Source organism: Pleurodeles waltl, chromosome 9, assembly GCF_031143425.1.
Source record: "Pleurodeles waltl isolate 20211129_DDA chromosome 9, aPleWal1.hap1.20221129, whole genome shotgun sequence".
In the NCBI taxonomy this organism is placed as follows: domain Eukaryota; kingdom Metazoa; phylum Chordata; class Amphibia; order Caudata; family Salamandridae; genus Pleurodeles; species Pleurodeles waltl.
Window position 1 is genome coordinate 1,173,363,793 of NC_090448.1, and position 27,963 is coordinate 1,173,391,755.

The window sequence follows — 27,963 nt, forward strand, 5'->3', positions numbered from 1 at the left end:
TTCACAATAAAATGTGCACTGGCATCAGTGTGCATTTATTGTGCTGAGAAGTTTGATACCAAACTTCCCAGTTTTCAGTGTAGCCATTATGGTGCTGTGGAGTTCATGTATGATAGACTCCCGGACCATATACTCTTATGGCTACCCTGCACTTACAATGTCTAAGGTTTTGCTTAGACACTGTAGGGGCATAGTGCTCATGCACCTATGCCCTCACCTATGGTATAGTGCACCCTACCTTAGAGCTGTAAGGCCTGCTAGAGGGGTGACTTATCTATGCCATAGGCAGTGTGAGATTGGCATGGCACCATGAGGGGAGTGCCATGTCGACTTAGTCGTTTTCTCCCCACCAGCACACACAAGCTGGCAAGCAGTGTGTCTGTGCTGAGTGAGGGGTCTCCAGGGTGGCATAAGACATGCTGCAGCCCTTCGAGACCTTCCCTGGCATCAGGGCCCTTGGTATCAGGGGTACCAGTTACAATGGACTTACCTGGATTCCAGGGTGTGCCAATTGTGGAAACAAAGGTATAGGTTAGGGAAAGAACACTGGTGCTGGGGCCTGGTTAGCAGGCCTCAGCTCACTTTCAAATCATAACTTGGCATCAGCAAAGGCAAAAAGTCAGGGGGTAACCATGCCAAGGAGGCATTTCCTTACAAGACTCCAACCCAGAGGCTCCATTACATAGGAGCAACATTGGATAGAAACCTCGCAAAATTGTGTCCTTCAAAGGAGAGACTATTATCAGTAGCACAGAAGTGTCACAGCATCCTTAAAACTCTGCAACCAACGGGCAGACAAATAGCCTCACTCCTGGGTTCCATGGCCTCCTGCATTTTCATTGTTCCGTATACTAGATTACACATGAGACCTCTCCAAGAGAATCTGGAGGCTCCATGGAGTCAGTTCGTAGACAAGTGAGACAACAAATTGACTCTGTCACCAGTGGCAAAAAACTCACTACGGTAGTGGACTCATCTATAGCATCTGTTAATAGGAGTCCCTTTTCATCAGGACATTCCTACTCAAACTCTAGTAACGGATGCATTTCTTCAGGTCTGGGGTGCTCATATGGGCTTCCTCCAAACTCAGGGCTTGTGGTCGGACAAAGAGCAGCAATACCTCATCAACTGATAGAGCTGCTGGCTGTTGGTCTAGCCCTCAAGTCCTTTTATCCATCCATAAAGTACATCTCTCTCCTAGTCCAAACAGACCACACAACCCCAATGTACTATCTGAACAAGCAGGGTGGGAGCACTCTATCTCGGGGGGGGGGCACAGACCATCTGGCATTGGGTAATAGGAAGGAGATTGTCAATCACAGCTATTCACCTCCCAGGAGTCCAGAATACACAAGCCAACTCTCTCAGCTGAAGCTTCCCAGACGCACACAACTGGGTGCTTCACAAAGCATTTTTATTTTTCAAGAATGGGGGTATTGTCAAATTGACCTGTTTGCCAACCAAAACAACAAAAAATGCCAAAGCTCGCATCCAGGTTTTACCGACCAGGATCAAAGAGGAATGCCCTGTTTATAGACTGGTCAGAGGCATTTCTCTATGATTTTCCACCCATCCCCCTGATTCCCACAGTTATCAAAAAACTGTGTAGGGCCAAAACCAGAATTATACTAATAGACCCAGAATGGCTCAGTCATTGGTGGTACACGGATCTCCTCCATCTATCAGAAAAGCCTCACATGAGGCTTCCGTGCTGACCGGATCTTCTCCACAAGCTAGAGGGGAAGGTATTCCATCCCAACCTTCCTTAGCTGAGCTTGACAGCATAGCTCCTGAATTCCTGCAGTATGATCAACTAGGTCTCTCGCAGGAATGCATGAACATCCTAAAGGATTCTAAAATACCTTCAACACAGCATTCTTACTCGTTTAGGTGGAAAAGATTCTACATGTGTTGTATCCAGAATGGCTACAATCCAATTCTAGGACAGGACTCTTTCACCTAGCAAAATCAGGTTTGCAGTTTTCGGCGATTAAGGTACATCTTTTAGTCATTACTGCTTATTGAAAATCACCCTCTGAAGCATCATTCTTTACAATGCCTATGGTTAAAGTTTTTCTAGAGGGCTTAAGGAAAGTTTTCCCACCAGTTCATACACCTTCCCCTCCGTAGAAAGTGAATGCGGTCTTGTCTAAGCTCATGGGTCCCCCCTTTGAGCCTATACACAAAGCTTCTCTGCAACATCTTACATGGAAGACCGCTTTTCTTGGTGCCTCTTAGGCATGATGGGATTCTGGAGGTTCTGCAGGCCTTAAAGGCGTGGTGCCAGTTTTTGTTCTGCTATGTTAATTTGGATGCAGCCTATTGGATAATAATGCCTTTGTTTTTCAATACAGTTTTCTCTCTATTTTCAATACAGTTTTTTCTCTATAGAAGATTGGTAATGCAGTTTGTCTCTCTTGTCTGCTTTATAGAAATGTTTTAACTCTGGTTGACATGTTTATTAAGGAAAAACTTTACAAAAATAGGGCATTTTTAGCTTGTTTGTTAACATGGACTGCATGATTACATAGACACATGTATACATTTCATGTATATACATGTGTGTTTATATGTGCACCGGAGTCCCCGCATGTCGGTAGCAAACATTCAGTGCTTATGACTTTGAGGATTCCCCTGGAAGAGAAGTAGGATTTACAGGTAAGTAACTTATCCTTCTCCAGAAGGGGATATCCCTTACCCATGGCGCACTCCTTCACAAGAAATCTATTTGTTCTCCAGTATTGGATCTTTCATAGATTCACATGCTAGAATCATCCCGGTCGTCTAGGTGGGAGCCTCACGGTAACCTGAAATACACATAGAGTACACTTTATACACTAGGCCCCACGGGCCCCCTTAGGTTCTTTTATAGTCTATCCATGTTGTTTTGCAAAAAGACCCAAATTTTAACCTCAGCCAATCAGGCGTCGACACCCTCTAGAACACTCCCAACTGAGGCTTTTTCCCTCAGAATTTCTACTGCACGTCGTGTGAAGGGAGTCTCCCTGAGCTCTGCTCAGTATACCTTTCTGACAGGAATTTTTCTCTCAGAAAATTTCACTTTTAACATGTCTCAGCAGACTAACAAAGGTCTGTTTAGAGATTGTGGCAGCTGTGGGAAGAAGAGACTTCACGTTGATGACCCCCACAGAAAGTGTATCTACTGCCTGCATCCTGACCACAAGCTGAGAGACTGTAAAATCTGTTGCACCTTTAGTCAGAAAACCCTCAAGGACCGTGAGGGTAGGCTCCTGTTGTGGCTCCAGAGACAGAAGACCATGGAAAATTCATCCTCCGATGAGAGTGAAGCATCATCTCGCTCCCTCAAACGTCCTGGAGAAAAGGGAAGACTATCTGAGGAACCCCCAAAGAAGGTGATGAAGAAAACAAAACATAAATCTATGGAGAAGCAGGGGCGCAAAGAGCCTGCTACTGCCGTATCAGAAACCCAGGCAAAACTCCTAAAAAAAGGTTCGTTCGGAGTCTACGACGCCTGAGGGAAAAAATGCACCCATAAAAAGTACCTCTCTGTCACTGTTGCCAACGAGTGATCCGGTAAGGCCATCATCTCATGTCCCCAAAAACGTTCGTCGATGACGACCCCGTCGACGGTCACAGCGACGATGATGACATAGACGGTTACTACGGCGGTGTCTCCAATGATTATAACATCATCACCACTTTCATCGACGACAATCATAACTGCTCAAATATTCAAAAAGGCATCGTCGACGAAGACATCGTCGACAGCGGAAGCAGAAATGGTCCACCCGTCGACAACAGCACTATCGTTGACGAAGCACCTGTCCTCGAGGATGAGGAAAACAACGTTGACGAGCACACCTGCGTCGTCGACGAGACAACCGTCGACGAGAGATCCGCCAGCGAGAGACCCATCGACGACAACACCACCACCGTTGACGACAGATCCGTCAACGGCACAACCGTCGACGAGAGAACCCCGACAAACACTGCAGTGTCAGCGGCAGGGATGGAAGTTTTGTCCACTCAATCGTCGACCATCATGCCCCCCTCTGGAGATTTCGGAGCACAGCATGAGTCCACAAGATTCCTCCCTCTATATTTTATCTCCATGGGAGAAAGACCATCATCAATCCTTCCAAGACATACGTCTCCAAGCAAAGTCTTGCCATATCCCCCGCAGCATCTCCTGGATGACGATGAGGTAAGGACAATTATTCCCAGGATGAGGGAATGTTCAGTGAAGCCAGTAGTCCATCTCAGCTGCATGTAAAATTGCAAGACTTGGATGAGGAGGAAGAAGGGCAGCAGCAGCTCTATTATTCCTCAACTGTATATCAGGAGGGCTATTCATACCCAACGGGGGAGCAGGAATCTTCTTTCCCCATGCCCAGGTCTCTGGTGACAGATCTACAGGGTATGCTCAAAGACTACTATAAACGGTTCCCACCGTCAACACCGGTAACTCCATCTAGACCTTACAGTCAACGGACACCTATGCAGACCCCTTTTACTAGCCTCCCAGGAGCACAGCACAGAAGTGTCCCATTGGTTCCACCGCCACAAGATGACCACATCTCGACAGATGACGAGAGGGAAGAAGGAGAGATTTCTGAGGCGGCCCCTAGTGAGTGGGATGACTACCTCATTCCCATGCCGCCGCCGGCAGGACCGGTTGATTCACCTCCTGGGGACATCGGGGGTTTCCACAACTTAATGGAAAGGGCGGCCAAGAGATTCGACTTGCCTATCATTTCCCAGGAAATAGATTGTTTCTTATGATTTCAAGGAGCCATCAAGGAAATCAGTAAGAGCGATCCCAATAGTGGACTTCCTATGGCAGGAGGGATTGAAGGCAATGAAGAACCCAGCCACAGTGCCTTCACAGATGCCAAAGCTGGAAAAGAAATACAAGGCCCCTGACAATACTCCAGCCTGTTTAATATCGCAACCAAAGCCGGATTCTGTAATATCTCAGGCTGCACAACGTCGATCAAAGAACCCTTCGGCACCTATCGCAGCGCCTCCAGACATGGATGGGAGGAGGTTGGATAACATTGGGAAAAAAAATCTCCTCGGTGGCGGCGATCACAGTAAAGGCGGCCAACTCCTTGGCCATACTAGGGAAGTACGATCGCCAGATGTGGGCGGACATGTCAGTTTACGTGGATTTGTTACCTGGGGATGTCAAGGTGGAAGCAAAGAAAGTGCTCCAAGAGGGTGAGCGGATCGCAGCGGAAATCATTGACTGCGCGATAGACATTTCGTTAACAGGATTCCAGCTGCTCGCAGGAGCAATGGTCTTGCGTAGACAGGGATGGCTCAAGTCTACATCTTTCCACCCAGAAGTCCAGAGCCGTATTCTAGATATGGCGTATAATGGGGAAAGTCTATTTGGGAAGCATGTTGACGACATGCTACAGTTCATCAAAACAGATACTGACACTGCGAGATCGCTTGGTACCTTGCCGTACCGCAGGCAGCCCTTTCGTGGGGCAAGAGGCAGAGGAAATTACTCCTTGTGAGGAGGTTTTCAACAACACAGACCCCAGAATCAGTCCTCTGCAGCAGGACCCAGACAGCAATACGGCCAACATCAACAGCATTACCTGTTACCACCTACCGCAGCATATCGGCACCCGGCGAAAGGAAGACCAGCGCCACGGGGAAGAGATACCAGCAGAAACAAATGACAAGCTAGCCATACCAGCTTCCTACACTACCAGGGGCTCCAAGGTCGGGGGTCGCATCACTTCTCACTCTTCGTTGGAAAGTCATAACATCGGACAGGTGGGTGTTGGATGTAGTGGCCAGAGGGCATACTCTGGAGTTCATACAGAAATCACCGGACGTCCCTCCGTCGGGCCCTCCACCTCCACGAGTAGCCCAACTCCTCAAAGAAGTACAAGTAATGCTACGCAAGTGAGCAATAGAGCTGGTCCCTGCTCCTCACAGGAACAAGGGGTTCTATTCACGCTTCTTTCTGGTAAAGAAACCTTCAGGAGACTGGCGTCCCATTCTGGACTTAAGGCCGCTAAACAAGTTTCTGAAGAAACAATCATTCAGGATGGTAACACTGCAGGACATCGTGTGCCTCCTGAGTACCGGAGGTCATATGGCATCCCTAGACCTCCAGGATGCGTATTTTCATGTTCCGATACACCGCAACCATCGGAAATTCCTCAGGTTCAAGGTAGCTGGTATGCATCTACAGTTTCGGGTCCTACCTTTCGGTTTAAAATCAGCCCCCAGAATTTTTACAAAGATGCTGGCTCCAGTAGCGGCTCACCTTCGCCAGTCGGGCATACAGGTGTTTCCCTATCTCGACGACTGGCTCATAAAAGCACCCTCAAAACGTCAGGTGGTGCGTCACATATCGCTCTGCCTCCAGTTGTTCAACGATCTGGGACTTACCGTCAACTACCAGAAGTCGCATTTGCACCCCACGCAGACATTAAACTTCTTAGGAGCGGTACTGGACACTGTCCAAAGCAAAGTTTACCCGTCGTAGGAAAGGAAATTAAAGCTCAACAGGTTAGCCCGCAACCTCTCTGCAAAAAAGTGCGTTTCAGTTTGCACTTAAACTGAATGATCTTGTCATGCATTCCGCTGGTTCGAGACTGCAGACTGTATATGCGGCCCTGCAAGAGCAATTGGATGTGCAATGGCGCCAGGTTCAGGGATCTTTCGAAGACAAAATTCTCATTACACTGGAAATGAGAGCAGCCATGGCTTGGTGGGCGACACCGGCAAATTTGTCCAGCGGTCTCACGTTTCTTCATCAGATGCCTCGCTATATTCTGACTACGGATGCCTCCCTCGAAGGTTGGGGTGCCCACCTTCAAGATCTTCGATTCAGTGGGTCTTGGACTCCAAAGGACAGACAGCTCCACATCAATTAGTTGGAGCTCAAAGCAATAGATTTCGCTCTAAAAGCCTTCTTGCCAAGGCTTCAGGGCACAGATGTCTTAATCAGGATGGACAATACCACTAGCTTGTTTTACCTAAACAAACAGGGTGTCACAAGGTCTCTACAGCTCTCACAACAGGCTCAAAACATCTGGAAATGGGCCATAACGCACAACATTTCTTTGAAAGCAGAGCATGTCCCAGGACACACCAACATGCTGGCGGATACCCTGAGCAGGACAATTATCCCCTACCACGAGTGGGAACTAGACCAGGAGATTCTGGACCAACTCTTCCAGTTATGGGGCAAACCAAACATCGATGTGTTTGCCACGTTCGAGAACAAAAAATGCCCTTACTACGCAAGCTGGCTTCCCCAAAGAGGATCGTGGGGAATGCGTTTTCGATGAGATGGTTCGGCATTTATGCCTACGCCTTTCCTCCGATCCCACTGATACCGAGAGTCATCAGCAAGATGAAGGCGGAGGGGTGTCGCCTCCTATTAATAGCACCGAGATGGCCCAGACACTTGTGGTTCACAGAGCTCCTCATGCTCTCGGAACAACCACATGTGGTACTCAAATGGAAACCAGCCGTATTAACAATGCACCGGGGCCAAGTCATACATCCGGATCCGTCATCTCTCCACTTATCGGCCTGGCTCCTGAGTTCCATGAGTACTCCACCGTAAACATCTCTTCTGAATGCAGGGAGATTCTAGCCAGAGCTAGAGCGGATACTTCCAATAGAACCTACAGGTTGAAATGGAAGCGTTTTTGTCTGTGGTGCGCAGCTGAAGGGATCTAACCGATCTCCTCCCCTCCAGAACAGGTATTACCGTACTTGTTGCACCTGGCAAAGTCTGGACTCTCATACTCTTCGATCCGCGTGCACGTGGCGGCAATTTCAAGATACCGCAGGTCTCAGGATACGGTTTCATTGTATTCCACCAGAATTGTAAAGCAGTTCCTTAAAGGCCTGTTTCATGCTTTTCCACCAGTGCAGAAGCCTCCACCGTTGTGGTCCTTTAACGTGGCCCTGGGGCAGCTCATGAAACCTCCTTTTGAGCCCATCCATAGAGCGGAGTTAAAGTTAATTTCATGGAAAACGGCGTTGTTGCTGGCTCTTACCTTCGTTAAGAGTGAGGGACATACAGGCATTCACCATCAAAGAGCCTTTTCTTCAGTTCACCACTACTAGCGTGATTCTGAGAACGAATCCTAAGTACATTCCGAAAGTGCCCTCAACTTTCCATCTGAATGAACCGGTTGTTTTGAAAACCTTTTTTCCTAATCCGCAGACAGTGGCAGAAAAAGCATTGCATTCCCTGGACGTAAAAAGATGTCTAAAGTTTTACCTACAAAAGACTCAGAGCATACGCAAGTCAGACCAGTTGTCTGTGGCCTTTGGAAACGCAAGGAAGGGCTTTGCAGTATCCAAACAGACTGTGGCTAGGTGGATTGGCCTGGCAATCCAATTCTATCATATTCAGGCTGGTAAGCCTCTCCACAACAGGGTAAGAGCCCACACGACAAGGGCGGTAGCCGCATCGGCTGCCCTCTTCGCAGGAGTGCCCCTACGGCAGATCTGTAGAGCGGCCACATGGTCCAGCCAGCATACGTTCACGAAACACTACTGACTTGATGAGGCGAATAACATGGACACAGCAGTGGGTCAAGCAGTCTTGAGGCATTTGTTTCGTTATGGTGAGCCTCTTGGATCATCCCACCTCCACAACCAGGGTAAGGTGAACAACGGTTTTTTATTCTAATCAAGATTGAATCTGTTCTATTTCTTATGCTTATGCTAGAGCCTGATTATCGTAGCATGCCACATATTCGTTGTAATGCAGAGATCTGTGCTTGTTATGACTGATGGTTACTTACAGAGGCACATTATTATGTTGCCATTGAACACTAACTGGAGGTACTGTTACACTCATTTCTATTGATGTTCTGATGTTGGTTCGGATTGTAAAGGTACAGCTATATGTCTACTTAATCAATGTTACTGCTCGCTTCTCTAATTCGAGCATGTGAATCTATGAAAGATCCAATACTGGAGAAGAAAATTACTTACCTGTAACTGTGGTTCTCCAGTATTGGTATCTTTCATAAATTCACATGCGACCCACCCTCCTCCCTGCAGAGGCTCCCCTTCTACATGAGCTCTTAACTTCACACTTGTACTAGAAAATCTGAGGGAAAGAACCTCTGTTGGGAGTGTTCTAAACCGACATGGATAGACTATAAAAGAACCTAAGGGGGCCCTTGGGGCCTAGTGTATAAAGTGTACTGCTATGTGTATTTCAGGTTACCATGAGTCTCCCACCTCGACGACGGGGATGATTCAAGCATGTGAATCTATGAAAGATACCAATACTGGAGAACCGCAGTTACAGGCAAGTAACTAATTTTCTTGTGTACCAAGGCTTTGAGAATCGGTTGGCTGGTTACTTAAAGTGGGAGGCTCCCACTCTTCTCGGTATACCTGCAGATGAAAGAAAAGCAAAATAACAGGGTCACTCTGGATCTGGAGCTCGGCTGTCCTGAAGTCCCTCGAAGTGCAGATATGTTTTGGCAGTGGTGGTGTCCAAACTGGACACAGACAAGCCTTGGTGGCCACAAATGCCCTTATACTCAGGGTATTGGTGCACAGGGGCTCCCAGACGGTCTAGAGTCTGGAATCTCAGAGCTGCAAAAAGCTCCTCCTGGTGTGATGCTCTCTTGGTGGGCCTGATGGTCAGCAAAACTTTGGACCGAACAGATGCAGTCGGTGCCTGCAGATGCAGGGGAATGGCTCCTCCACCCCCAAGGGAGATGCTGCCTGGTTATTGAAGCACTGGATGGTCCTCCATGGCTTTGGGAAGATGCACATCTTTTGAACAAGTCTGATCGGTGCAATTGTCAAGGATCCAGCAGCAGGGCAGGGTTTGGCACCAAGTGTTGGTTAAGTCCCTTGTTCTTGTGGTGTCTGCTCTTCTTTTGTCCTTCTTCGATTCCCAGTAGACAAATCTGAAGTCCTGATGTCAGGGGGACCTCTAAACAATGAATCTAGTGGCGTTTAGGGTAGTGCAGGGTAGTAGCTAAAGGGCTACATATCCCTCGGGTGACTACACCCCTATATGACCACTTACTGTGGGGAGTGGTCATATTCCTGACCCAGAGTTCCTAGTTTCACCAAAACAAGATGTTGAACCCTTCCTCGAGTGTCCACTTCAGGTAGCCCACCTTAGGGGTGTGACAGCCCAGAAATAGAACAGGACTCCTGTATAACTAATTTCCCGCCTGCTCTGGTGACAAATGGGCCTCAGGGCACGGGGTGGCCTTCCCCAAACTAATGGAAGCCAGGAAGGTTACACACTAAAGGCGGGAGAGGCTTTGTAGCTCCTGGATCTGATATTCTAAAACACTAGCCATCCTGTTGGAGGAGGTGTGATCACCTTCCTCCAAAGCAGGCATTGTTTCTGGCCTCTGAGAGCTCGGGCTCTCACCTACAGGGGGTCAAACTCTTCTGTGGTGACAGACCGGTTGTTACCAGTCAGCCAGCACCCTAAGAGACTATTAGGTTTTCATGGGGCACCTCTTAGGTGCCCTCTGGGTGCATGTCATAATAAATCTGACACTGGCATCAGTACATATTTATTAAGACAAGGTGTTTGATACCAAACACCACTAGTTTCACTACAGTCATCATGTGTCTGGGTAACTCGTAATGACCAATGCCCAGTACATGTCCGTAAAATGGCTGCCGGATCACTTGGAATGTCCAGCAATGGAACTAGACATCAAAGGGGAGCATCTGTTCATGCAGATGTGCCCTCACATGTAATATAATGCACTCTGCCTTAGGGCTTTAAGGGCTGCTGTAGGGGTGACGTACATATCTGACATGCAGTGGGTATGGGGATTGTACACATGGGGTGTGCAGTGTTGTGTTTTCAAAATGGTTTGCACCATTACACGCATTCTGTGATGTTAGTCTGCATGTGTTTGAGTGTGGGTCCCTTAGGGTGGCATAACACATGCTACAGCCCTTAGGGACCCTCTTTAGTACCCATTTCCTAGGTACTAGGGGTACCATTTACTAGGAATTTACAGGGGTGCTAAAGTCCTTGCCAGTGGGTACAATCAGACATTTACCTTTGTTTTAAGGGCAAGAGAACTGCCACCGGGGACCTAGTTAGCAGAAAACCAGTGCACTTTCAGTCAAAAAGCATCAGTACTAGAGTAAGCCTCTCTGAGACACTTATTTCACTGATTATACTATTCCTTTTTTTATCTCCTCCCTCACATAGTTCTTGGGAATGAGCCTGCTAATCTCTTCAATTCTTATGATTATAAATGAAGATTCCCTGGGAGAAAAGGAATGATTACTTACCTGTAATCGTAGCTCTCTCTCAGGGGAATCTCTATTGTAATCATAAGCAACCCTTTCAGAGGAAAGAGATAAAAGTATAATTCTTTACTGCTAGTTCGCTCATCAAAAACAACTGAGTATATTGTCACCCTCAGGGCATGATGGGAGACTGGACGTCAAGAGGCACTTAAAGGGCCTGATTTACATGTTGGTGGTAAGTCCCGCCGTCGGTTTTCCAACTGAAAATCCTTCAGTCACCTTGGTGGTCCGCTTGCCAGATTTAGATGTTGGCGGTCCCATAGGCGAAAGCCCACCTGAGTCCCAAGCCTGTGTTGGGGGATTTTGGGCAGGGGGCACCCCTTTTCCCATCCCACTCCCATTTTTGACTAGACACGACAGGACAACACCCCCCATCGAAGCTGCTGTGGGACCACAGAGAAAACACGAATCCCCCATCGCTGGACACGAAGGTAGGAAATCCGCATATGCTGTGCACGTTGGGAGGTGACTACACATGAGCATTGGATCACTGGAGACATATACATGTCACAATAATTTTTTTAAGTTATTGTGACATGCATATGTCAGGGGCACGAGTGGGTCAGACACTGGTACACAAAATATATCGCACACATACACAACTGTCATTATGTTGCCAGTATTAATTGGCAAATGAATGCTGCCACCACAATGACGGTACATTCACACCTGTAAACTGTGTCCATGGGTTGCAGATTGCCAGGGGACCTGTACCTGTCATGTTGTGCTGCTAGTTGTGTGTGTGAGTCAGTATGTGAATGTGTGTGTGTGTGCAAATCAATTGGCTGGGTGAGGTGGATTGTGCTGGAGTGGGTGATGTGGTTGTGTCAAGATGGGTGCCACCTGCATATAGTATTGATATTGTTGTGTATGTTGTGTTTCTGCATGCAACATTCAGGTGAGTGGTGTTGTGTGGCGGTCATCGCAACCAGTGTAGTTGTGCTTGTGTGTGAGCGTGTCTTTGAGTAGTTGTGTTGGTTGTTGTGGTTGTGTTGTGTGTGGGTGCAGTGTCATTGTTGTGTGGATCTTGTGTCATGGATGCATTTCAATGTCTGTTTGTGCCATGTACATGTTGCAGGGGAATGGCAATGAATATTGGTGTGTATGTGGTGTGTTGTGTTGTGTGTGATGCAGGGGGACATGTGGCAAAGGTACTGTGTGTGTGACTTACCTCTATTCCACTGCCATTGTACGATATCCTGCGCCCGTCAGAGAACCGCCACCAGTACACCACCTGCAGGTCTGTGACATCTAAATATGGCAGGCGGAACACTGTAGACTTGACTGTCTTCTTGTGTCCGCACCAGCTTGGCGGTGCAGTCACCAAAACCTAAATCAGGCTGTAAGTGTTGCATTATCATTGTTTTCATTGCTGCAGCCTACACCGCTACATTCCTATATATTACACTATCTCTTACTTTAAAAAGAAGTAAAAAGCGTTTATTAAGGACATTTATAAAAGTTCAATTTTTATTTTACTTAAGTGACTTTTAAAGATTTAACCTTTTTTCCTTCTAGAATTTAAAGTAATTCTTTCAGATTGGCAATATAGCCTGTTTTAAGACTGCCAATTTTTACATTTGAGTCACATATTTTTCCTGGCCTTTCCAAAGTAAGGCGAAGTGGATGAGACTTTGAAAGAACTTCTCCGGTGTCCCTGCACATGGGCAGGGCTATTCAATATTTTTGATTTCAATTAATATTACACTGAGAGAGGCCTAGATTTACAGGTAAGACACCTATACTTCCTCAGTTTGGTCTAGCTGTGTCCGATCCTCAGCATTTCTAGACAGCGAAATCTGGATAACAACTAATTGGGATGGAGGTCGAGCTCAACAGTCATCCCAGCTGAGCAAATGCTATGCTCCCACTTTGCATGTTGGAAAGAAAACATGCAGATACTTGGCTGGAATGATTGGTGATGACTGAGTGTAGGTAGCAAGTCACAATTTATGGCCCTGAAATATTCTCTGTTAAGCCCCTTCAAAGATCTTGAGGTGACTGTATTATTTTGGAGCTGCGTTTCTACTACTGCAGATAATTCCTAGCTAGTGCTGAAGGAGGTAAATCAATTACAGAGTGTACTAGAATCACCATATTGCTAAACTGTCATATTTGCTGGTTTTTGTAGGTAGACGTCTAAAGAAAACTCCTGAGAAGAAAACTGGGAACAAAGGCAAGATTATTTTTCATTAATAACATGACAAAAACACGTAATGACATATGTGGCTAGCAGTATTGTTTTCAAATACCTAACCGTATTCTATGCAGAGGTAATACATTGTTTTACACCAATTTCACTTATAAAATGTTTTAGCCTCAGCAATTGAAATCTTTTATATCTGACGAACACCTTTTCACCATGGGCATACTTATAGTTTAGCACTTTACTTTTGTACTGCACACTGTGTTGCCTCCTTATTGAGGGCCGATCTACCTATACACTTGCACGCTAATCACACTACTCATGCTTCATACCTCTCCAAGAAGCTGAAGATTTTGCTCATTTTATGGCTTCAACATCTCTTTACTTGAGGCCCTTCTTTTGAATAAAAATTGTACTTAGACTTTCTCCCCAAGTCTGGAACTCTCTACCCCTTTCTATTCCCGCTACTACTTTTTTACCTTTCAACCTAAAAAAAGAGCTGAAATCATTGCATCTAAATTGTCACTTTCTTCTCTCTAGTTCCTTGTTCTCCTTTTCAAAGCTTGGAGCTTGGCATTTTATCAGCAGGGGGCCCTTTTGGAGTGAGCATGTACGTACTTTTTTTTTTTTATTCGGTATGAAAATTTTCAACTATACAAATAAATTAGCAACCCAATACATAACACTCTCAAAAATCATTTTCGAAAATACATTCCTACACCTATCTTATCCAATAAATACGGAAAACCGAAATTAAAAATAATTCATAAAACCAATATCATATCCTATTAGCCATTTTACACATATAAAAATTACATTCCAAAATTCATTAAATATAATAAATAAGATAAATAATAGTGCAATAAAGTTTATTCTGCCAGGTTATGGCTACCTTTAAAAAAGACCCCAACCCACGTCACACTAGCGCATCCGAGGCCATACGCCGCCACAGGAAGGCTGGGCGGTATTGCACGAAACCCCTAGACCTCAGTATGGGGAGTAAATAGCGACACCTAAAGGGGGCATAAAACCCACAAAACAAAGTAAAATGAATTAGGTCCTGCAGAGACACTCCATCACAAGGGCATGGTCTTACACGTTTTTCATCAAACTGACCTAACGGAAAACACAAATTGCTTCTAATAACCCCAAAGCGGAATCGCGAAATAAGAGTCCTTTCCCTCATTTCTTATCTCCAAGAGAAAGGCCTCAGGACCCACCCCCATCTTTAACATTATAAAATCCCTTACTGATTTTTTCTTAGTTCCTCCGCCTCCCTCTTAACCCCCAAAGTTTTGGAGAAATTCTCCTTAGCCCAGCGTTTGTCAGAGCTGGTTAAACTCTCTCGAGCCTCATACATATCCGGCCACCCCAGTACATAGGCTACCTTTCTAATATATCAGCCAGGGAATATCCTTTGCACGCTCACTTGCCATGCAATTCAGCAAAATCTCTCTGTTGAAGGTGGCAAACTTGTTAGTCCAAATAGAGATCCATAACATAAGGGGAGCAATCTTGATGATATCTTAAAATCTAGGGCCAATTCAGCATGCAAACAGAAGCTGGAAATATTTTGGCCTACTCCTAGTAAACTCCTGCAGAAGCGATTTTCCTCAATGGCAGGGGCCTTATTTTCTGTATGCCCCCACAGTGGAGCCCCATACAGCAAGACTGGGAGACATTTCCACCTATATATATCGAGCAGGGCCTTAACAGGTTTACTACCCACCCTGCCAGCAAACTCGAAAGTGGCACCAACTGTTGCATTAAAAAGCGCCCCTCTCCTGGAAATACAAGATTTCCAGGAACCCTCATCATCGAAGTTAACCCCTAAATAGGGGAATTCCCGAACATTACTGATACCTTGCTCGTTAATCTTCAGCCACTCCCCCACGTCCCACATCCACCCCCCCCCCCCCCCGCCACATCCACCACCCTGCTGAGTGGTTTTTCAAACACCATGAAGTGTGATTTATTGCAATTTATCTCTAAGTCAAGAGCTGACAAACATTTCATAAGCTCTAACCGCCTCTCGAAGACCATTCATAGTGCGGGCCATAAGCACTGCGTCATCCGCATAGATCGGTACTGGGACGTTCTTGCCATTAATTTTAGTGGCATCCTTACAGCGTTCCACCAAAAAATCAAACAGCCCATTTGTGTACAAAAGAAAAAGGGTAGGAGCCAAGACACATCCTTGGCACACACCCCTGCCAAGCTCAAAAGCATCCGAACAATCCCCTTTTATCCCAACCCTCACGTTTGCATACGTTCCTAGGTGGTGGTACCGAAGCAGCTCCACAATTACGGGGTCCACTCCCAGCCGGGTAAGTTTCTCCCACAGCTTAGACTGATTTACCTTATTGAAGGCACAGCTAAGATCCATAAATGCAAGATATAGAGTGCCTTTCATAGCTTGAGTGTATTTCCCAATCACCATCAACAAATTTAGGCACTGTTCCTGGGTACCAAGCCCTTCCCTAAAACCATATTGTACCTGGCTCAGAATTGCATCTTCGGTCATCCAAGCCTCAATATGCCTAAAAATAATCTGGCCCAGGATTTTGGCCGAAGAATCAAGAAGAGAAATTGGGCGATACGACTTGGGGTCATTCCGATCCCTCTTTTTGTACACAGGAATAATACAAGCCGCTCTCCAGGTATCTGGAATAACCACACTAACTGCGGCATTAAGGACATTTAGCAAAATGGGCGCCCATAACTGGGGGCAAGATTATAAAGATCCATTGGAATTGTACTTGAACCAGGAGCTTTATTGCTAGCACTATCATGCAACGCCTCCTTTACCTCCTGGAGTGTAAACCTGATAAGTAAATTAGGGTGATCTTCATATTTTCTCCCCCCATTAACTCCTAAAGAGCTCTCCTGAAAGATACTACAAAAATGGCTGACCCAAGCCTCAGGGGCGATCTTACAGCCCAGGCCCTCAGATGGTTCTGATTCAATAAAGCCCCTGTTAACAACCTTCCAGAACAGGCCAGGGTTCTTACAATCTACTGCACATTCCAGTCTCTCCCAGGCTAGCTCCTTAAGCTTTAACTTCCTTAACCTCAGGGAAGATTTATATTGAGCCCTCGCTACTCTAACAAGGACCTTATCTCTAGGGTGCTCTTTTAATGCTTTCCTCAGGGATTTCTTAGCCTCATAACAGGGCTTACTAAACCAGCCTCCCTTATGCTTACTGGAGGGCTGAGCAGCTGTAGTCAAACAATCTTTAAAAGCTTTATTTACTTTAAACATAGCATTCATAACTTCCCCTGGGCTGGGAGTTTCTGCCAGAAGTGTACCCTTTATCAAATTTAGGTTGTCACCCACCACCCTTTTTACTATTTGCTGGATATTTACCTGTCTTCAATGAAGTCTCCTACCCTGATCCTTTATCTTCACCGAAACTGGTCCTCCCCATCCTGGTTTGTAAAAAGTCTCTCGAAGTTAAACTGGACCATGAGTGGATTATGGTCACTAAAGTGCTTCACAACCACCTCCCCATACCTAACCAAATTCTTTAAAGATGGGGAAACAAAGATAGTCAATTGTTGTACCTACCTACGAAAGTTAAGACCTGATAAGTACCCACAGCTTCAATATCACAAAAATTCATAAGACCCAGACTTCGTAGGCCCTTAATCAAATTTCTGCCCCTAGGGTCCTGTGAGCCATCAGCTAGATATACCTCCTGATCCACCTCAAAAGGATTCACCACTGTGCTACGCCACCCTATCTCAGCATTAAAATCTCCTGCCACAACAGCACAGAATTCCATACCAACCTCCTCCATTCTGCACTTCAGTGTCTGAAGAACTGTAAAAAGGACCCTGATTTGACACCCAGAGTCCCAAACAGCGTTGTAGAAATTTACCAGCAGGACATTAAATTTGTTGGGAAAAATTACCCACACAATCAGTATACCTTGATGGTTACAATTGATTTGATACACTCTCGCTATTCTAGAAAATCAGATTAAAGTAACTAAACCCCCTTTGGGGTGACCCCGTTGGAGCCGAGTAGCCAGGACTGCAAACCTGATAACCATCCCAGGCAGCTTGCCCATCCGACCAGGTTTCTTGGAGTAAAATTAAGTCATACTGGGCCAGGCACCTAGTCCATTCATGATCTAATAGCTTAGTATTGTACCCAGCTACATTCCAAGAAATAAGACAACACTCTGTAGACTTTCCATCCTGGACATCCATGACTATTGTAACATTTGAGGGTTCTACCATGACCTCAGTAAGTCTTCCTGCATGGCGTCAAACTACCCTCCCCAATTCCGGGTTGCTAGTGATATCACTCCTCAGACTGGTTATCTGTGAGGCACCTTGTCCTAGATGTAAATTCCTGAGATTCCCATACGGGATCTCACCAGACTCAGCAGGCTGCCATGTATGATTATAAAAGAAACCCAAAGGGGCCTTTGCCCTTTCTCTGGGAAGCCAAACTTTGTGTAGAAAGGAGTTGTTGGGGCAGACCAGGATATCTGCAATTTATAAAGATACAATCCCCATTTCCCACTTTCACTCGCGGCCCGAGCCAGTCAATTCTTCTAACAAAGAGGATATCCCTAAGGTCCTTATAAGCAAAGTCACAGTTTTTACTCAACCAATGGGCAGTCTTATTTTTTCGTTGGTCCGTCGATTCACTAATACCCAGAGCAAGAACAAGGACATCTGTCAACACCACCACATAGGGAGCTCCAAACAAACAAGTGGGGGATTTTTCTCCAAATGCAGATCTTGTGCTCCCCCACATTGTAACCGCTCCCTCCCAGTTACCACAGGCCTTCTGCCAGATGGCTTACCAGCTCGTGGTCTATTTTCCCCTCCTGCGCCTCTTGATAAATCGGCTAAGGCAATCGAGGCCGGAGCAGCCTCCACAGAAATACCATGACCCCCTGAATATACAAAATTTGCAGCTTGTCGTATGGCTTCATCCAGTTTCCTGGGATGGCCCTTGCAGGAAAACGCCCCCTCAGGTGGTTGGTTTTGGTGTCTAAAGTCCGGGCCTCCTTCAATTGTAACTAGGCTAGGCCTCTCCTGCCCACACATCTGGGAAACTGATTTCTCTTCCAGGGGATCCTCATCAATAGTCATAAACATTGAATATTCCCGCCCTTGTGCGGGGACCCCGGAGCATATATAAAATACACACATATTAACATGTGTAAAAAACAGCAATGCAGGCTATAATGTTAAAAACAGGCTAAAATGCTTTATTTCTATGAAGTTTTTTATTTATTTTTATTTTATATTATAAAGCTATAATAGAGAATAAATATCTACCCAAGCCCCTCAAACTAGGCTTAGGGAAGTAAGCGGCAGCAAACTCTAGAGAAAAAGAGAAAAAACTGCATTGAAATACAATGAAGCATTCTTAGCCAATAGGCTGCATGCAGGTTAACACAGGAGAACCATAAAAACTTTGGCACCGTGCCTTTAAGACCCTGAGCACCTCCAGTATCCCACCATGCCTCAGGGGTGAAGGAAAGGTGACAGTGGGTTCACAGTTAGGTCAGTTCTTTTTTCCGGCTTCTTCTGAGAGGATCCTGGAGCATTGAGCTCTCAGTTTTTCTGAGTTTTTCTCAGAAAAATTCTTTAAAAAAGCGTTTTTTCATTTTTCACTCGACAAATAATATCTTTGTCTGAGCTAGGAAGTTTTTTTCTGACAGAAAAATGCCTTCTCTTTTTGTCAAATGCCCTGCTTGTGGGAAGAAGAAGGCCCAGTCAGATCCCCACTCTCTGTGCATAGTGTGCCTGCCTCAGAGTCACTGCCCTGACACTTGTAAGTACTGCAAGAACATGTCTAGGAGGACTCTGAAAGACAGAGAGAAGATCCGACTTCATGGGCTTCAGGAGAGGAAAAGAACATCGTCTTCCTCACTTCCCAGACAGCCAGAAGGCCATTCTCAGGAGAGAATGGCCCGGTCGACGTCGACAGGTAGGAAAGTGCCTGTTTGTTCACCGTCGACGTCGTCGCTACCACCGCCTCACCGGCATCGGTCGACGGCGACACACCCGACGTCGAAGGGAACGGCGTCGAGGGAACATCAGAGCAGGGGCAGGTCTCCGTCGACGGCAACCCGCCGATCGACGTCGAGCCATCGCCTGCGTGCCCGGTCGCCGCCAAAGGCTGTGCGCCCCCCGACGTCAGGACACACGACGTCGAGATCACCACGACGGCACGAGAAACATCCGCCGTCGACCTCCCATCGCTCCACGTCGAGGCACACGACGGCGAGCAGGTCGAGGTCCAAGGAGCGTCGTTCGACGTCAAGACACTCAACGTCGAGGCACTCAACGTCGAGGCAGGACCAACCGGCTGGGCGCCCTTCGACGTCGAAACAGCCATCAACGTCGACGCAGGTTTTACCTGTCCCACAGGGAGCAGAACATCGCCCCACGCCAGACAAGGCGCCATCTCCAGTGGTCTCCATACCGAGCGACTCTTCTCGGTCAAGAGTGGCATCATCTGGGCATGTCTCGCCCATCAATCTATCTCTGAGATGGCTGGAGAGCCTCAACAGACCAGCGGCCTCCCCAGATTCGCAGTATTCGCGAATGTATTCACCTACTGCCTCCCTGCCAAGAACGCCATCACCGACAGCCAGGGCAGAACGGGCTCGTTCAGCTCCTCGCCAACCGACCGCGAGGCCTAGACGCTCTGCTACAGCGTCTCGCAGCAGATCTCGCTCTCAACGGAGATCCAGGTCGCGGTCAAGGAGAAGATCACCCTCTTGGTCTTCATCAGGTTCTTCTGTCGGGCGTTACTCACCCACCCTTACAGATTCACCACCTGCTAGAGTCTCACCAGTGGATGATATTACCACATTCAACGAGGTGTTGCTAAGAGGGGCGCAGAAACTCAACATAGAGGTTCCAGAACCATCTACCTCCTCATCGATCATCTTTGAGACTCTACAACAGAGATCAGCGTCGAAAAAGTTGCTGCTTCTAGTGCCTGGCTTGCTGCAGCCAACCATGGACACTTTTCTGGCCCCAGCATCGCTTAAGTCTGCCCCGGCTAGGATTCTTAAGAAATACAAGGCTCCAGAACAAGACCCTTTATTCCTTAGAAAGGATCCGCCACCGGACTCAGTGATCATAGCTGCCGCCCGTAAGACCCACTCGGTGGCATCTTCATCCACGGTACCCCCGGATAAAGAGAGCAGGCATCTAGACTCTCTAGGGAGGAAGATATGCGGGACGGCGGCTTCACAAATGAAGGTCTCCAGTGCGTTTGCGCTCCTGGGCAGGTACGATCGTTCTCTGTGGGATTCCCTCAGTAGATTTACAGAAAAATTGCCCAGAGAAGACAGACAAGATTTCCAGGAGATACTACAAGAAGGATGCCTGGTATCCAACCAGGTTATCAGCGCGGCAGCGGATGGGGCGGATTTGGCTGCTCATGGGTACGCACATGGTATCTGTGCAAGGAGATCTTCCTGGCTGAGGCTCACTGGCTTGAAACAGGAAGCACAACAACGCATCCTGAATCTCCCATTTGCCGGGAACTCTCTATTCGGTGCCCATGCAGACGAAGAGATGGCCCGCATGAAGACAGAGGTGGATACCTTGAAGGCGGTGGGCCTCGAAAGAAAGATTTCAGGAGGAGGTACAGGCCGTATGATAGGCGCCCTTTCCAGCAGAGGGTTCAAACCCCTCATTGGGCGCAAAGGTCACAGCAGCGACAGGGACGACCTCTTTTTCAACGAAGAAACACAAGGGAGCGAGGGTCAAGCAGACCTCAACAATCCACTCCAAAAGCACCCACCAAGCAATGAAATCTCGCTTCCCTCGACATTGTACACCACTCCGGTGGGGGGAAGTATTACGGCTTATCTTCACGAGTGGCACTCCGACAATATTGAGCACCCATTTGTCTCTTGTGATGAACATGGCTATTCTCTTCTTTTCAAACAGCCTCCACCACACTTGCCACCAACCAAAGACAATCCATCTCATCTCAGCTTGCTACGCAAGGAGGCTCTCGCCCTCCTAAGAAAGAATGCCATAGAAAGGGTTCCACCTGCACGAAGAGGACAGGGGGTCTACTCCCGTTACTTTCTAGTGGCAAAGAAGGGTCGAGAGGGCGTTTTCAGGCCAATCCTGGATCTACGGCTGCTGAACAAATACATAAGGAAGCAGAAGTTCAGAATGCTAGCGCTTCACCAGATTTTCCCTCAACTGCATCAGGGAGACTGGATGTGCTCCATCGACCTGCAGGATGCGTATTTTCACATCCCAATAGCTCCAAAACATCGAAAATTCCTGCGCTTCCGAATAACGTTGCAGCATTACCAGTTCAGGGTTCTACCCTTTGGCCTGAAATCTGCCCCAAGAGTTTTCTCGAAATGTATGGTAGTGGTGGCGGCACATCTCCGAAGACAAAGGATATACATATATCCATACCTAGACGACTGGCTACTAAAGGCTTCTTCTCCAGAGCAGGCGAGAAGCCATCGGGACATTGTACTAGGAGTTTGCGAAGCTCTAGGTCTTCAGGTCAATTACCAGAAGTCAACCTTGACTCCAACGCAGAATCTTCACTACCTAGGAGCTATCATAAACACAGAACTACAAAAAGTGTATCCTTCGGAGGAACGACTATCCTCAATAAACAAGAAGTGCCAGGACCTGTTGAGAGCCAGCGCACCTACGGCACGTCAGGTGACATCACTACTGGGCTCTATGGCATCGTGCATTTTTATTGTCCCAAATGCCAGACTCCACATGAGACCCCTCCAAGAGGCATTGGAGACCAACTGGAGCCAGAGAACAGGTCGCTGGGAGGACACGGTGCGGCTACCGGAGGTAGCACTTCAGTCATTGAGATGGTGGATGCACAGACCTCACCTGTCAGTGGGTGCTCCGTTTCACCAGGTGCTTCCATCCGACACCCTAGTAACGGATGCATCTCTTCAGGGATGGGGGGCTCATCTGGGTCCTTTTCAAGCACAGGGTCTGTGGTCAGACAAGGAAAAGCAGTACCACATCAATCTGCTAGAACTCAGAGCGGTCCATCTCGCTCTCAAGTCCTTCATACCGCTAATTCAGGGGAAAACTCTCTTGATACAGACGGACAATACAACCACGATGTATTACTTGAACAAACAGGGGGGAACGAGGTCCCTACCCCTATCGCGAGAGTCCCAAGCGATATGGCATTGGCTCCTGGCCAGAGGAATGTCAATTACAGCAGTTCACCTGCCAGGTCAGCAGAACGTGGAAGCAGACTTTCTAAGCAGACACCTGGAGGACGTTCACGATTGGGTCCTGCACGGCGAAGTCGCAGAATACATCTTCGCGCAATGGGGTCGGCCTCAACTGGACCTCTTCGCAGACGAAGTAAACAAGAAATGCCCAGACTTCGCATCCAGGTTCTACCGTCTGGGATCTCGAGGGAATGCCCTGTTGATCGACTGGTCAGGGGCATTTCTTTACGCTTTTCCGCCGATTCCCCTCATTCTAGCAGTGATCAGCAAACTTTACAGATCCAGGACCAGAATGATTCTTATAGCGCCGCAATGGCCCCGACAGTTCTGGTACACGGATCTCCTCAACCTGTCGGAAGAACCTCACAGGAGGCTGCCGTGCAGACCGGATCTTCTGAGCAGAATGGAGGGCAGGATTCTACATCCCAACCTACCCTCTCTGAGCTTAACAGCATGGCTCCTGAATTCCTGCAGTATGGGCACCTAGGACTCTCGCAGGAGTGCATGAGCATCTTGAAAGAGTCCAAACGACCTTCCACGCGGCGTTCCTACGCTTTTAAGTGGAAGAGATTCTACATATGGTGCTGTCAGATAGGTCATAATCCCATACGGGCGCAGGAGGATGTCATACTGTCCTATTTGCTTCATCTAGCGAAGTCCGGTCTGCAGGTATCATCTATTAAGGTACATTTGTCTGCTATTACTGCCTATCGCAAATCGCCTTCTCAGGAGTCCTTCTTTACAAAACCTGTAGTCAAGGATTTCTTAGAAGGTTTGAAGAAAGTTTTTCCGCCAATTCGGAGGCCTTCTCCTCCATGGGAACTGAACATAGTCCTGGCAAAACTTATGGGCCCTCCTTTCGAGCCTATCCATAAGGCCTCTTTACAACACCTTACGTGGAAGACGGCTTTTCTAGTGGCCATTACTTCAGCGAGGAGGGTCAGTGAAATCCAGGCCTTGTCTGCAAAAGAACCGTACACGGTTTTTCATGACAAGAGTGGTTCTGCGAACTCACCCATCTTTCCTTCCGAAGGTGGTGTCAGAATTCCATATTAATCAGACCATAACTTTACCGACGTTCTTTCCCAATCCGGAGACTCCGGCAGAGAAAGCATTGCACTCATTAGACTTGAAAAGAGTGTTGAAATTTTATCTGGACAAGACAAAATCGATTAGACACTCTAACCGCTTGTTTGTAAACTATGGTCATTTAAGGACAGGAGAGGCAGCTTCTAAGCGAACAATATCAAGATGGATAGTTTCTTGCATTGTTAATACTTACCAGCTAGCTAATAGACAATTGCTAGCGCGGCCTAGAGCGCATTCCACAAGGGGTAAAGCGGCTACTGCTGCTCTCCTTAACAATGTTCCGATATCTGAGATTTGTAAAGCTGCTACATGGAAGTCTGTCCATACGTTTACAAGACATTATTGTTTAGACTCAGATGCAAGAGCGGATGCCCAAGTGGGGCAGGCCTCTCTAAGAAATCTATTTGCGTAAGACATATCTATTCCTGCACTTCTATCGGACAGTCCGCTGGGTTTAGGGATGGGCTTGCTAATCTATTCAATGTTTATGACTATTGATGAGGATCCCCTGGAAGAGAAGGATAAGTTACTTACCTGTAAATCCTAGTTCTCTTCCAGGGGTATCCTCATCAAAGTCATAAACAACCCACCCTCCTCCCCGGACGCACGTCTCCTAGAAGTGCAGGACAGACTGTGTTTTGAATCAGTTATACAAATTGTCACCGTAAAAAGAACTGACCTAACTGTGAACCAACTGTCACCTTTCCTTCACCCCTGAGGCATGGTGGGATACTGGAGGTGCTGAGGGTCTTAAAGGCACGGTGCCAAAGTTTTTATGGTTCTCCTGTGTTAACCTGCATGCAGCCTATTGGCTAAGAATGCTTCATTGTTTTTCAATGCAGTTTTTCCTCTTTTTCTCTAGAGTTTGCTGCCGCTTACTTCCCTAAGCCTAGTTTGAGGGGCTTGGGTAGATATTTATTCTCTATTATAGCTTTATAATATAAAAAAAAAAAAACTTCATAGAAATAAAGCATTTTAGCCTGTTTTTAACATTATAGCCTGCATTGCTGTTTTTTACACATGTTAATATGTGTGTATTTTATATATGCTCCGGGGTCCCCGCACAAGGGCGGGAATATTCAATGTTTATGACTTTGATGAGGATACCCCTGGAAGAGAACTAGGATTTACAGGTAAGTAACTTATCCTTCTCGAGCACCAGTAGTTTTTCCAAAACCGGGGCCTAGCTAGCCTCGACCATCTCCTTGAACTTCATCCCGACCTGGGGGTCTGGCTGGGACCAGTGCCATCAATCAAGCCCATAGGATTTAAAATTGCTGACTGAGGCGGTTTTAATTTACTCCCAGCTTTCTTCTGTACCTTTTTCTTTTTAATGGAGGGGGACTGCTACTCTCGAGGGGGAGCCGGAGGGGACACCATCAAGAGCCTCTTACCTTTCCTTAAGGTCCCAGTGACACTATTTGCCCCCAACTCTACAGGCAGCATGTTTTCAGATACAGCTTCTTGCAATTTTCATGAGGGAACAGCCTGATCGTCCAATGACCCCAGAGCCTCACTTTCAGTAGAGATTTGACACCAGTCACTCATTTCCAGGGAAAGCCTCCTCTCCGCCGAGCCAATCTCTTTGGTAACTACACCGACAGCTCTGGCAAGAAAAGAGTCCAGAGTTGTATTTGTGCTTCCCTTCCCTCCTCCATTCTGATCCCCAGATTGCATGGCCCTTCTTCTGCACATCCTCACTGTATATCTGTGGGGACTTTATCTGGGGGGCAGCTGGTCGGTTACAGCCCCAATCAAACGAATAAATTGGTTACTGGAGAGGGAGCATAAAGCGTAAAGTAATAAAGCTTAGGGGCAGATGTCTTTGGATGGCAAAAATAATGTAAAAAACACTCACCCGCCGTGCAGGATTAAGAGGGGTGGCCCAGCCCGGCTTCTTTCGGTCGATGACGGGCGAAGGACCGGCCCACCCTTGGCCCGGGCGCGTCCCGGATAGGGAAGCAGTGAGCCGTGCTTAAAGCGCCCGACAGGTGAGGCTCCGTCCCCACCTCCTCCACTCCTTCCTGGGACTGCAAGGAGTGAGCATGTAATTTTACATCTGTGATGCTTACTTTTTGTTCAAGGTTTTATGCACCATTTATGTTTCCTGTTTATTTTCGACTTAAAGTTTCAGACTAGTCCTGTAGATTCTCATACTTAGTTTAAGCGTAATTAAGCTTGGGCTTCAAAGTTTCTGGTATAATTATTATTTTTTGCCATGTGGGGTTTTAAGTGTAAAGTGCTCTGATACTCTTGGGTCTTGGGAGTGCTGTTAAAATATGCTCAATAAATACATATGTAAGTTCTTCTTACAAGAAGAGTCAGGATCTCTGACTACCCTGTTGTAAATAATTTGTTTCATGGACAGCTGATCTACGTTTTTGACACTTAATTTTTGTTGGTGTATGCAGATTGCAAGGCTGAGATCGCTTTTCTGATTGATGGAAGTTATAACATCGGGCAACGCAGGTTTAATCTTCAAAAGAACTTTATTGGAAAACTAGCCTTGATGCTGGGAATTGGAACTGATGGGCCCCATGTTGGTCTGGTACAAGCCAGGTACTTGCTTTCAGTACACATCTTTAAGATTGTTTATGATGCTTTTGTAAAGGCATTGTGTTCATCTCACATCTTGCCCAACTAATGGGAAAGATGAGTCAGTCAAAAGTTCCAGGAGGAAGCCTTTGTGTGCAGCTTTCAAAAATTGTGATGAATGTGTTCATGCTTAGGCACAGCTGTGTTTCTCACTTTTTCTCAGCTGAATTTCCCATGATAGATTCCTCTCTTGGCACCTGAACGAAGGAAATGCATATATGTTTCTACATTGCAGGATCTTCATTGACAGGCATAGAGATGTGAGTGATTCCCCACTGTGTATGGGGACCCTCAGCAAAATGATGAGTGTGAAAGTAATACCCAGTCTGTTTGACCTACATTCTAAACAGAGTAAAACCATTCCTGTCTGTTTAAGAGTTTCAGGTGATTCCCATACCCATGATCTACTTCAGTTCTGTTCTTTTGTGGCTCTTGGGAGAGCACATTAGAGGTTTCACTTCAGTTTTTCTCAGTCTTTAGAGGCCTTTTTGTACATTCAGTGTTTTCGACCTCGTTCTGTCCAGTGAGTTTTTTATTTACGTTTTTTGACTATTTTTCCACATTGAATGCTTTTTCTCCACCCCTCCTGTGGAAGAAATAAAGTCGTTGAAGACCCTCCACTGGCGTGATGGCAAGACGATCATCGTCAACATCAGAATCGTGCCGAATATTTTGACGTTGAAGACCCAAGTATGTCCACCATTGGAGAAGACCCCTTCACCGCCAACACTGAGACACCCTCACTTGATATTGTCAAAGCATTTGCTGTCAAAAGAAAGACTGTGTCAGCATTCAATGTCAAAAACATCCCCACTGAGCGTCCAACGAGTTCACTACATCGAAGCATGGAGTTTTTTCATTCTCTCTCACCAAATAGGAGATCTCAAAGTCTTCTCTAGTAGTGTTCTCCATACTGTCCAGGTCCATTTATTCCTCACCAAACCTGCCTATAACAGCTTTGTCAACTTCACCAGCTTTGCTACTGCTGAGGAAATTGAGTGCTGTTGCTCAGTCAGCTTCTAAGCCTCTTCAATGTGTGAGACCAGCTTTAACACTAGATCCTGATTCTTTATTGCTCAGGCTGATTGGGTCTAGCATTCCTTTTGAGGATCCTATTCAAGAGCCTCTTCTACAGATGTCTCTTCTGAAGATGGTCTCCAAGACAACCTCAATACTTGGTAGAGGCTTTTAGCTGCAGATTCCTTACCTTAGATCAACCTGGATCCGGAAGATTTTTCATGTGCAGTATCCCTACATGGCGGTTGGTGGCGTTGATCGACTCTGTGTCTGTTGTTTGCACAAGAAATTACCTCCACGGTACACACATAGGTGCCGCCCAGGTGCACTGATGTCAGTTCTTGTCTTTGCCTGCCAGCGCTGATCTGGAGAAGAGCTACCCGTAGTCATTTTTTGACTAACTTTTTTCAATGTTTTGTCAAGATGTTTTGGAGGTTTTCCTCCTAGTGTGGAAGGTAATGTATTTTAAAAAGGCTGGCTTCAAGGGCTGCAGTGCTGGTCACTGTTGGATGTTGGTGACTGACCCGCATCACCATGACCTCGATTAGTGTTCCGACTGCTGCACCATGCACCCGAAGACCTTGAGGGAGTGATCCCT

At 46.8% G+C, this 27,963-nt stretch overlaps 1 protein-coding gene across 1 annotated transcript in view; it reads left to right on the plus strand.

Moving 5' to 3' along the window:
* The window catches only part of COCH (cochlin), a 403,713-nt gene that overhangs the window by 201,980 nt on the left and 173,770 nt on the right, over positions 1 to 27,963 (plus strand). The window contains exons 7-8 of the mRNA XM_069209058.1: positions 13,421 to 13,465; positions 26,165 to 26,312. Coding sequence (XP_069065159.1) covers positions 13,421 to 13,465; positions 26,165 to 26,312 — 193 coding nt within the window. The remainder of the gene's footprint in view (positions 1 to 13,420; positions 13,466 to 26,164; positions 26,313 to 27,963) is intronic.